General features: G+C 39.9%; 1 protein-coding gene across 4 annotated transcripts in view; it reads right to left on the bottom strand.

Annotated features, from left to right (window-relative positions):
- wt1a (WT1 transcription factor a) overlaps nt 1-3,894 on the bottom strand; it is a 31,545-nt gene extending 27,651 nt beyond the window's left edge. For 2 of the 4 annotated variants that reach the window (XM_020604467.1, XM_020604468.1), the window contains exon 1: nt 2,916-3,894. In XM_020604467.1, the coding sequence (XP_020460123.1) occupies nt 2,916-3,387 (472 nt within the window). In that variant the 5' untranslated portion in view covers nt 3,388-3,894. The remainder of the gene's footprint in view (nt 1-2,915) is intronic. The other 2 variants (XM_020604469.1, XM_020604470.1) reach the window with 1 other exon arrangement.
- Between the last annotated feature and the right edge of the window lie 8,803 nt (nt 3,895-12,697).

Genomic DNA, 12,697 nt, shown 5'->3' with positions numbered 1-12,697 from the left:
AGGCTCAGGGTATTTCCAGACTTTGCTGTTGAAATATTAGGAGAATTTCAACCTTATCATTTCTATCTGCAGAAATGTACAACTATAAAACTTTTTTGCATAACTTGAATCTCTCATATTTATTTAATGTTTGATCCTGACAGTGTGTTAATGTCTGTTAGAATATGGGCTACTTTTCATACACCTTTGTTGTTTTTTGCTGCTTAAAAGACTATGTGAATATATTTTAATGTTTATTTCAAGCATTATCTCTAAAATATGCTGTAGGCTTACTGATGTTAGTAAGTCATCATGCTTTGCTGTATTAGTTCACTAGCAGCGTGTCCAATAGAAACTATTTAACTGTTAAAACAAAGGTACATTTTGTTCCCTATGAAATTTGCATCTTTCCTTTTTTTTGTTCCGGTAATTTACCAGTGAGAAGTCCAAATTGCAGCCGCAGGCTTCTGTTCACAAGCCTTCAGTGAAATTTGAAAGCTGTTTTACAAATATGAAGCAGAATAAATGCACTAAAAATGAAATCCCTCCTGGGGGAGTCTACTGCAATGAGTTGGTCCCTGTGTGACCCACTCCGTTATCAGCTCTGCTGTGTGACCCAAGGCCTGCTGTTAGTTTGTTTGCCTGTGCTCGTTCAGCCTCAGCGGGGGGCAGATACAACGGGTTAGAGGTCAGCTCAGCTCTTGGATTATGATGTTATTCCAAAATTATCTGCTTGATAAGCATGTCATTACTAATTAATCTAATGGGTAACCACTAACAGATTCATTGTCCTGCATGGAAACCCCAGGGATTAGATACAATACCTCAGCAGGTTAAGGTGTTTGATTAGATTAGATTAGATTTGATTAGATCAGATTCAACTTTATTGTCATAACCCGTGTACAAGTACAAGGCAACGAATGCAGTTTAGCATCTAACCAGAAGTGAAATAACAGCAGTGCAGAGTGCACAGTATCTACAGTATGAACAGTCAGAACTAATTCACCAATAGACATGTACAATTGGTATTTACAGTAAGATATGTAAGGTAATGTACAATATACAACAGACCTTTGATCCACTGAACATGACATTTAATGTTTCAACTTGTTAAGTTTCCTGTGATTGTATCACAGATTCAATAGCAAAGCCTTAAAATTACTTTTTAATGACAAAGTGAAATCTATTGATTTTTTTTATAATGCAATGTGATGCAAAAACACAACACAAACTACACACACACACACACACACAAGTATATATACACTCACCAGCCACTTTATTAGGTACACCTGTATAATTGTATGCAATTCACTGCAACATTTCCACCTTAACATCTGTGTTTAAGAAACTCAAAGTGTGTAGGTTTTGTCATAGATGTGTAAATTCAGTTATATAAATTATATAAATAATACATAATATATATATAATTACATATAGTGTTTTATAAACAAAAATGACATCTATGGTGTACAAATGTGTAATAAAAATTAAAGAATTATCTCATCATCAGATGCATTTCCTGTGTTTTAGCTGCATATTGAAAGAATGTATTTTTTCAGATGTCACATAAAATAGTTGCACAGAATCAACACCACATCTTTGACATTTCACAAGTATTCAAGTTTTAGATGCTGCACATCGTTTTGTCTAAAAGTAATGCTGGAGAATTTTCTCCTTCATCTGCTGCTGGTCTATTGTTAAATGTTTGACCCAGGCGCTACAGCCGTACCATAATGACAGTTCTCTTTGTCTTTTCCCCTTCACTCTAAAACAAGAGTTCCATTATAAAATCTTAAGCTTGGTATTATCAGGATTTAACTGGGTGTGTACCAGTTAAGCTCATGAGAATTAAACACTTGAAATCTGTATTGCTTAAATTCTGATTTAAACATTTAAACAATATTAAAAATAAATACCACAGCACAAGCATAAAAAAAGTAATAAAGAACACAGAGACTAGTTACTGTAAAGCTCACAAAGCAACAGAGTAACTATTTTAAAGCACAATGAGACAAATTAGGAACCAAACAAGTTCATGGACATGGCCCAAACAGTGCTGCGCTAAAAGCACTGATATCTTTAGCTTAAATTTTAATTCCTCTATTAGCCAAGTTGTTGACATGGATACATCCATGTCCAGAATCAGAATTAGATAAATTTGAATTCCTTTATTTTTACAGCTTATTCTGTGCTTGCACAAGCTGAGATGCCACATATGTTCAGTAACAGTAAACCTGAGCGCATTTACAATGACCATCCAGGCTTCTCCTGTCAGCCATCATCCTTTAACTCAATTATAAACTGATAAAATATCACCTCCACTAAAACAGAGGGATTCTCTAGTAAGTGATGTTTGGGTTTACAGAGTGTGCAGAAAGAATAAGAGCAATGGAATTTCTGTAAATATTTGCACTGTAAAATTTGGATCACCAGTCTTTGCTGGTACTAAATGTCCTCACTGCTTTGGTAATGGAGTTCTCAGTTACCTGAATGTACTTTTCAGTTATTATCTTCTTGCTTATCAACTACTCTGCTGAAAGCACATTAAATAATGTTTCATAATTCTTGTACAGTGTAAAAATCTTTACATGACCGATGCACTCATCACGCTTCAGATTTCCAACTGCTGCATATTAAAAACTCTACACCTGCCTCAAGAACAAAGTAAATAGGGCTTCGACATTTAATTTCACATGTCCTACAGAAAAGTGAACTGTGACACAGGAAGAGAAGTTTTCTGAAGAGGAGAGATGTGTGGAGAAGAACAAAAACCAGTGCAGGTGACACCTGAACAAGGCTTTGGTACTTTTCATCAGAGCTTCTGAGATCAGTAGTGACTCTAAAATGGGAGGTAATATTTTGTGACTGACTGACTGACCTCTAATTTACTGACATCCAGGATGAAAACACCCATCACCCCGCTTCACTCCTACCTGTCTGGTTGCGGGCCACCTGCTGTGTGTCCATGCAGCTGGTCAGGTACGGCGTGTTGCTGAACATCCTGCTGGGGGGCTGGTGGTGGTGCGGTGTGGTCACAGATGGTGGCTGGCTGGGGGCAGGTGGTGGGGGTGCCCCAAATGTTGGCCCATACCTACAGGCCCCTGTGCCTGTAAACTGTCCTGAGAAGTGGACGGTGAAGGCACTGAGGCCACAGTGAGGGTCAGTGTCATGGTGGTGAGGGTCACCAGTGGCCCCCCAGCTGGGCTCCTGTTTGATGAAGGAGTGTGGCCCCAAAGATGTGTGGGGAGCAGCCAGAGAGGAGTAAGGGGAAGCGGCGGTGTGGAAGTCCAAGACAGGAGCCCACTGTGGGGCGGTGCTGACAGGCAGCGGCGGGCAGCTGGGGCTGGGGCCTGCTGGAACCGGGGGCAACAGGGAGTTCAAATCACGTACGTCTGAACCCATCATGGTCCAGGGGAGAGAAGGAGGAAACTGATGGGCAATTTTTAAATCTGATGCACCTCCCTGCAGCTTTCTACCTGTCTACCACCCCGACGGTGTATCTGGCTGACCCACACCCACAACACTCACCACCCTCTAAATCCTTGAGAGCCTAGAGAGTCTTTCTCTCACTGTAAGGAGTTGTTCTCTTTCACAAGTCTTCTTGGATTCAGTTTTTGCCCATCAGTTGTTTACAACACCACACAGCCACACTGGAAGCGCCTTAATTCCGACAGAAGTTCATGGCGACACAAAAAAGTCACACCAGTCAACTTTTCTCAGCAACCACCCAAGGAAAAAAAATGCAGAGGAATAAACCAAAGTGATCAGCTTTGATCTTCAGTGTCTGTCCACAGCAGCAGTGAGAGAGTGTCTGGCTCGGAGAGATGGAGTCCATTCAAGGAGGACAGCGATTTCTGCCTCGAGCTCTGTCTGTGAATGAAGAAAGAGGAGTGGAGGAGTGAGGAGGAGTAGCCCTGTTTTCCCTCCACACTCTCAGCCTGTGTGTGTGTGTGTGTGCGTATGTCTGAGGGGGATAGGGGGTGGAGTCAGGAGGTGATGAGGGGCAGGAGCCCTCTGATTTCATTCATTTACTGCATGCTCAACAGTACACACACACACACACACACACACACACTCATGGAAACAAATCCCAATTCTGACCTCAGAGACAAAAGCAAAAATAGGCTAACACTTCTAATATTTTGGGTAATGGATGAAAAGCTGATCATTAGGTTTATATAACGTGCTGTCAGCTTGTGTCATAAGGTTATAGACCTATTAATCTACTTTACTGCTGAGAAGCTGAGACACTACTGTAGTTAACTTTCCGTGTTTTTCCATGTTATCTTTAAGTGTTTTTATTTTATTTTTCAATGTCAGTTACCCTAGACTATAGACTGTACTAAGTCTACTACTATTTTTAATCGGGATCCATCAATTAATTTCAATTCAATTACATTTATATAGCGCCAAATCACAACAAAAATCATCTCAGGGAACTTTACATAGTAAGGTCTAGACTTTACCATTATTATGATTATTATTATGATTATTATTATTATTATAGGGGAAAATCCAACAAATCCCCCCTGAGAAAGCACGTGGCGACAGTGGGAGGGAAAAACTCCCCACAACCAGTTTAAGACGTCTCTGATCTAAAACGACACCAGTGTCTAAACCCTAACCTGTCCCGGACAGAACCAGCAGTGAGACAAGAGGCCGGTCGTGGCGCAGGAATCCCGTTTAAAACGAGTCCAAATCATTCTCCACCATAAAACAAAGCAAAAACAAAAAGGCGGCATTTTGTGGGGATTTACAATCAAACTCGTGCTCCGGAAAATATTCTATAACTATTGCAATTATTTTCCCTGTTTTGATTAAAAAAGGATGTGGTCTCATTAACGCTGTTAGGAGATGAACAGTCAGTGGCGCGCGGACAGAGAAACGGGCCCACGTGACGGTAAATGCTGACAGCGACCTTTAAGGCCCATCGGTCTGGTTATTTGTTTATATTCACATGTTTCATTTTGATTTCAGCCGTTTACATTCAGTGGATGTTACATGTTACAGTTCCCCTAACATTATATGAATCTGTGCCTCCTGCGGTTATGAAGACGAAGGTAGGCCTTCATCAGATCATCGGACAGAACCGCGTTTCAAACTGGTCTAAAGGAAAACGCAGTCGTTTTTCTTTTATTATCCCACTCCTGTACAGTGAAATAATAAAGGCTATTATGATATTATGGTCTGTATTATTGGAAATGGTACATTATTATTATTATTATTGTTGTTGTTCTATTATTATTATTACAGACCTAATTTATTTCTTTAAACAGACGGTTTCCCCCTAATTCCAGGCTCCCAGTCTCTGATTCCCTACCGGACTAAATGTCCTATCAAAGGTCTGTCTGTCATGTCTCTGTGTTGGTCGGAGGGAGGACAACGACCCGTTTAATCAAAGTATCTTTTACTGTTAAAGTTCATGTGAACAACAACAGCTACGGACAATATCAGCATTGAAATGCGTGTGTGTTGTTCTGCTGGACTGCTGAAAATCATTTTCTTTAAATTAAACATCCGAACTAAGTCGTTTAGTAACAATTATATTAATGTTTATTCGTCCAGTTCTCTGAACAGTTGACTGCAACACAAACACTTTTTTCACTTAGGCTATTGCTGTGTCCTATTTCCAGTATTTCATTTTGCCCTTAATTCAGTTCAAAATATATGTATAAGAATATATTTTTATATTTTATAATAAGACTTATCATGTGTTTTAGCGGTTTGAGCCTTTTTCACCCGATCATTTTCAGTCTCCCAGTCTGAGGCCGTGCTATCACCATAACATGACATGACCCACAAGAAACAGGCTCCAAAAATAAAAAAACTCATTCACAACATTTATTAAACTCTCCAAAGTGATTTTCTTTGGCAAATAAAACCCGGAATATGTGCTTTTATTTGTTCTTCTTCTTGTTTCATCAAGTATCTTTAAGATGCTCTTCACATACATCTTTTTTTTTTTTTTTTACCAAATATTTAATGGTGGTTTCAGGTTTAACAAGTCCCCATCATCAAACAAGAATTATGAATGAAGATCAACTGTTAACATCAACCTGGTCACGGACAGCAGATGGAAATAATGCACTGGGCCAAATCAGGCTCATTTAGCACATGCTGATAGAAATGAACTGGAGCAGAGAAGCAGCTGAGAGGCTGACATGTGACTTTCAGTGTTTTGAATCCAGAATAATTGTGCTGATATAAGTTGCATTTGTCTCCTAATAAAGGTTACTGTGACATGACAGACTGTGTCCTGTAGCTTGAGAAGAGTCAGCTCTGATGAAGATTTACTCTTCACTTGTTGCCATCTTTGTCACTTCATCCAAATATGGGCAAACAAGGAGTTTCCTGAGTAGGGGCTGTGATAGGCTGGAACATCTGTCAATACAAACGTCACAAAGCTTTATCTGCTCAATGAACAGCCACCTTCTAATGAATCCTAATAAATATAAGAAATGAGATCAGCGTTTGAGTCCCAAAACCCTTGTGGAACAAACGTGTAAACTTTAATCCAGCTTTATCCGACTGACTTCAGTTTACATCCATTTGTTTTTAATGCCCATTTTCAATTTGCACACACACAAAACAACTGGAAATACTGTAAATTAATACAAAAGAATTATGTTAAAACGTTTTTACAGCTGGCTGAGGTGAAAAGGTTTGTGTACTGATAAAAACAAAATGATATTAAACAATTAAACTAATAAATCATAACACATTAAGCACATGGTGCATTTGTTAGTAACGTTTTCAGTGAAGACATAAAACCATCAGATCTATGTGGAGCAATGAGGAGACTGTAAACCTCTTGTCATATGTTTTCTGCTTCATTCTCTATCATTTCAGGTTTGACTGGCATTTCTAATGATATCATCTCACTGGGCCTTCTACTTCTGCAAAGGTTTAAAAGCACCCAGCTGGAGGATTAACTCCAACTACACATCTCAATGTTCCCAACAACCAGTAGCTAGAAACAGGCACAGATTTTGTTTTCTTTTACTGATTTTCTTGAAATTTGGTAAATATGTCCTTTACATTTGGATGAAAACTTGAATTGAGTTTTGTTGTTATTAGGTGGACAAACTGCAGCTTAAGTTGGTTCAAAACAAGCTGTTCAGCTCTGACCTCTTACTTTCACTACAGTAGGTAATGGTCACACATCTCCCTGCACAATGAATGCAAATCATGTACTGATACATTGTCTAATCTTAGATGTCATTCACATGGATAGTGGACTGACCTGCTAGTCCAACAACTCAGCATTTATTTCATGGCAAAAATCAGTGTCCTGTCTTTAAGGTTTAATACCTGCCTTTTCTAATCAGACCTACTATATTATTTTCTAAGAGATTTTTTGCCAAGCTTATTGTATTCTGGCTGTTGCCTTCCTCCAGTTGCCGTGTTCATATATTCCTCTCTCATGCACACAAATCACAGGTTCATCCAGTGTACGTGTGTGTGTTGGTGTGTGTCCTTCAGCAGTGCCACTGCTTCTGATCTAAGACTGTAGGCTTTTTAAAGGTCATCTCTCTCTGGCTGATGCTCACGGTCTGCCAGCTGTCTTGTGGCCATGGCAACAAACAAGCAAACACATGCACACGCAGTACCAGACACGATTCTTAACTTTCATTTTTTTGAAAAACATTTTTACAGTACTTATTTTTTTTGTCATGTTGTAAAACAAATCACATTTGGAAACAAAGAGAAGGAAACATTGATGGGAAGGACCTGGACATAGATGGAAATAGTCTGCAGAACCACAGGGACACATGTTTCAATGTCCAGCAGCTGAACACATCTAGTCTAAAGCATTATTAAGTCAACTTGTTCCTCAAACAAGTCCTCCAACTTGAACATGATGTATTCAGGGACATATCTTCTTGAGGCCAGGCTGTTCTTCCCATTAGAGAACAACTAATATTCAACAAGCTAAAGACACTGGCAAACTGCCACCAGTGGATGCAAACACACACATACACAAACTGCCTGAATCATTTACAGTTAACGGAAGTGTCCACTGAGCATTTTTCTTCCCATCGTGCTCTTCTCCTGGAACTTGTTACAGGAGTAAGATGTCCCAATGTACGTTACACTCAGGCTCTGTGCATCAGAAGAAGCAGGGCAGGTAGTGTTACACAGCAGCAGCAGCAGCAGCCAGTGTTGTTTAGTATATTTTGTGTATATTTGTGCATTGGTAAAAAGTCAGCATTTACTGTAGGAGTGAGTATATTCTGTGAGTGTGAGTTCTGATGCGTCTGTGTTAAACTGATGAGCAGAGATAGATGGTGACTTCACCATCTGGAAATCGAGTCTGGCTCAATGCACAAAGACCTGCTGACCCATGATTCAACTCTTCAACTCCATGAGGAACGACAAAAAGAAAGGCGGGGGGCAGAGGGGTTAGTAGGAGTAGAGGATGACGGAGGGAGGTGGAGTGTGGTGTTAAAAGTGCTTGTCATGAGGACAAGAAGTTTGAAACTACTTTGGTTTAGTTTGAAACTACTTTGTTCATCCAAGAGTCATGGAAATAAGAGTACACTTGAACAAACTAACTAAACTAACTTGCTGTTTTACTTGTGTTTGTGACTTAACGTTGTTCAGCCTAAACCTAATTGTTCAACACAATCTGCACAAATCAATATCTGTATAATATTTGTGCACTGTGAAAGGGTTCGCTAACAGTGATGAAATTCAGTGTTTGGTTTTCCAGCCTGCAACATTAACGTTTTAGTTTCTTCTCACCACTCTGGTCAGTTTCATTTCCAGACACACCAGGCAGCTGCTTTTAACTGAACAAAATTGAACAGACCTGCTATACACAGTGTGCATAGCGACACAGGGCAGACATACAAAGTTAATAGCTGGTAAACTAGAGCTGCTACTTTGACTGATAAAAACCACTCAAACCTTTTGAGTTTGCTCCACACAAGAAGAATATGATTATGTGAGGCAGGCCTCCCAAAAAGAGCTTTCAGAAGATCTACAATCAAGAATTGTTGGTTTACATAAAGCTGGAAAGGGTTATAAAGTGATTTCAAAAACTTTAAATATTCACCAGTCTACAGTTAGGCAAACGATCTACAAATGGAAACACTTTGGGACTGTGGCTACTCTACCAAGAAGTGGGCGCCCAGTCAAAATGACCCCAAGAGCACAACGAAGGCCACTGCTTACTAAAAAGAACATTGCTGCATGCCTGAAGTTTGCAAAGGAGCACATTGATACTCCACAGCGGTATTGGCAAAATGTTTTGTGGACTGATGAAACTAAGATTGAACTATTTGGAAAGAACACGCAGCACTACATCTGGTGTAAAAGGGGCAGTGCATATCATGAAAACATCATCCCAACTGTAAAGTATGGTGGAGGAAACATCATGATTTGGGCCTCCTTTGCTGCATCAGGGCCTGGCCAGCTTGCAATCATTGAAGGGAAGATGAATTCCCAAGTGTATCAAAAAAATCTTCAGGATAATGTGAGAATGTCTGTACATCAGCTGAAACTGTAGAAGTTGGGTCAATGGTCAACAGGACAATGACCAAAAACACCGGAGCAAGTCCACAACAGAATGGCTTCAGAAAAACAAAATCTGCCTTCTGGAGTGGCCAATCCAGAGCTCAGACCTCAACCAAATAGAGATGCTATGGAATGACTTGAAGAGGAGCCATACACAGGAGACGTCCAAAGAATATGACGGAGCTAAAGCAGTTTTTCAGGAAGAATGGGCTAAAATTCCTCCTAAACAATGTGCAGGTCTGATGGAGAGCTACAGGAAGCGCCTGGTGGTGGTGGTGGTGGGGTCAACCAGTTATTAATTCCAAGGGTTCACTTACTTTTCCACTACCAATTTGAATGCTGAATGAGTGTCTTCAATAAAAACATGAAAGATCAGAATTTTTTTGTGTTGTTTTTGTAGGCACGTTATTTTTGTTAATACTCTTGACTTAGATGAAGATCAGATCACATTTTATGACAAATTAATGCAGAAAACCATGAAATTCCAAAAGGTTCACATACTTTCTCTTGCCACTGTAGCATGTGAAAAAATAAATAGACACATCACTAAGCATCTGGGTACAAACTAAAATAAAGTGTATAATTTCTATATATCACATACTAGTATGACACACTGAGCTTGTCAGTCATGCTTAGTGTGTGTCTGGGCAGCCATGTTGGTTTCGTCCTCATCAAAAACATGAGGTTATGAAAACCTTCATCATCCTGCTTGAACACAAATGGGGAGTTTAATTTTCTATTATTTTTTCTAATTGGCAGAAAGGAATCCTGAGTTGAGACTTTAAAGAACAGGATACTTCAGCAGCATAATAACAACAATGGCTGCATTCCATTCCACTCAGAACTCAGATACTGCATATCTTGGCTCACTGGTACAGTTGGTACTGAAATGGTACTGTATCATTAATGGTATCTGTTACACCTGTGCATTTGCTGCTTGGACAAGTCAAGGAAAACATTTGTAGACTGAAATCAAAGGACTCTGTACAAACCGACCAACTTGTATTCTTACTGTAGCAAATCACGGCTTCAGTTGGGTTGACTGTTTGACACAAAGATGCATTTGTGTCTCTTGTTCTGTGTTTTGCTGATAAATGTACAGTGATCCATCATGATAAGCCTTGTGATCTCTGATTGGACTCAGACTGGAGTAGAAGAAATAAACCAGCAGCACCAAGGTGGACAGACACAGGGAAAAAATGAAGTCTTTTTTCTGTCTGTCCTTATCTTCCCCAGTAACACATAAACACAGATACAGTATATATGTAAAGCGCACCCTTTCACTCTCCATATTAACATGACTGCCTCTTATCCCAGAGGAGCGCTCAGGCATCTGACGACCCAAAGATGTATGACACCCACGGCCAATGGAACACATGCCTGCTCTACGAACAACAAATTATTTTCAAATGAAAACTTGTCTATACCTTACCTTCAGTGCTTTCTCTAGAAACACAGAAATCCCAGTTTTTTCCATGTGCACCAGACTCATGTTAAGGTATGGAATTAAATTTGTCTCAATAAAGACTGAATAAAAATAAGGAAACTGAGCAAAAGTAATGACAGTGAAAATCAATTTTAAAAATAATTTCAAACAAAAAGGTTACATTATTCTCCACTTATCTTTCAGTGACAAAGTTGTGGGCTAGACACTATATTTATTGAAATATTGAACAAAATTAAGCATGTTTTCCCTTCTCCTAAGCGGTTTTCTATTATCTATCATATGTGGCGCCCCTGCTGGATGAGAAGGTGCCGTGCACAGAAGCTGTGTGAGGGGAGGGGGCGGGGGTGCAGGAGGAGAGTTCACCTCTCCCAAATGGAGCGTACGAAGGGGCGAGGGGCGGGGCTTAGTAGGCTAACCTAAGTCAGTGACACCTTGACTTTCTTCCAAATAACGCACATTTCATTCATAATATTATAAACACAGACCTATAATTTGCACGTTTTTGTTTTTTTCCAAATGGTGTGAAATGGCTAATAAAAATAGGTAAATACAAGGTGAATTGGTTTAGTCTTGAAATAAAAAACAGAGCGATGGAGAGAAAAAGGTCAAAGCTGTCAGGTACTTTTTTGTATACAGAGTATATTTATTTAAGTTCTGATAACTTACACTGTTTTGTGCAGAACTGTGGTTTTCAAATGTTCGATTGAAGGATTTGTGACAGAAGTTTGTAATCGCCCGGGGAGTAATTCAATGTAGAAACGGTTGGTTATATTCTTTTGTTACAGCCACAAAACAAACAGGTCTGTCCTTTACATTAATGAACAGATAATCCTCCTCTCACCTTGAAAGCTCCTGTTTTCCATCTTTCGTTTGGTCATTATTTTGGGAGGGGTGGATTAAATTTGCCCGAGGTGACTGGTAGCATGAGGTTGCTAATGAATGTCAACAGAAGGTACTTGTGGGTTTTGATTTACGCACCAGCAAAGCATTCTGGGATTTGCAGTATTAGCGGTGCATGCGATATATACTGGCGGGCCAGCTCTAATAAACATTTGAGATTATCTCGAAATTATATACTTACACGATGAACTGAAAAAACTTAGAAAAAATCAACTGGACTTGGATTTCTAGGTCGAAGACGTTTCACCTCTCATCCAAGAGGCTTCATCAGTTCTGACTGACTGGTGTTGAGCCGAAGATATTTATCCCCCTCGGTGGTGTTTCAGTCCTTTGAAGGCCAACAATGTCCCTTAACAACTGAGTCGTTACAGCCCAGTATCAGTGAGAGTCGTTACCCGTCTTTGAATCCTCCCCTGTCGACCGACACCTATTGTTCTGGTGGGCATGTTTGGGCAGAGATCTCAAAACAGGATTGTAGATGGAAGACAAGTTGTGTCTTAGTCCACCTCCCCTATTTAGTGAGGGGTGTTCTATTTTTACAAAAATAGCTTCCTTAACTCCTCTCTCAAGCCAGCGATGTTCTCTGGAGAGGATCTGGACTTCACTGTCCTCAAAAGAATGTCCTTTGTCCTGCAGGTGGAGGTGGACTGCTGACTCTGGTCAGCACAATGGGCCAGATTTGGCCCGCGGGCCTGAGTTTTCACATATATGTATGCCCTAGAACATTACATCCCCAAGTCAGCACCATTACTGTATATCATGTTAACACAAAGCAAAACACCACCAGCTTGTGCTACATGAGACTTACAGTACAACAAATGCACCGTTGAGCTGCAGCAGTGAAGGGAA

This window comes from Monopterus albus, unplaced genomic scaffold, assembly GCF_001952655.1.
Source record: "Monopterus albus unplaced genomic scaffold, M_albus_1.0 scaffold65.1, whole genome shotgun sequence".
In the NCBI taxonomy this organism is placed as follows: domain Eukaryota; kingdom Metazoa; phylum Chordata; class Actinopteri; order Synbranchiformes; family Synbranchidae; genus Monopterus; species Monopterus albus.
This window is presented reverse-complemented; position numbering and strand designations above follow the sequence as displayed.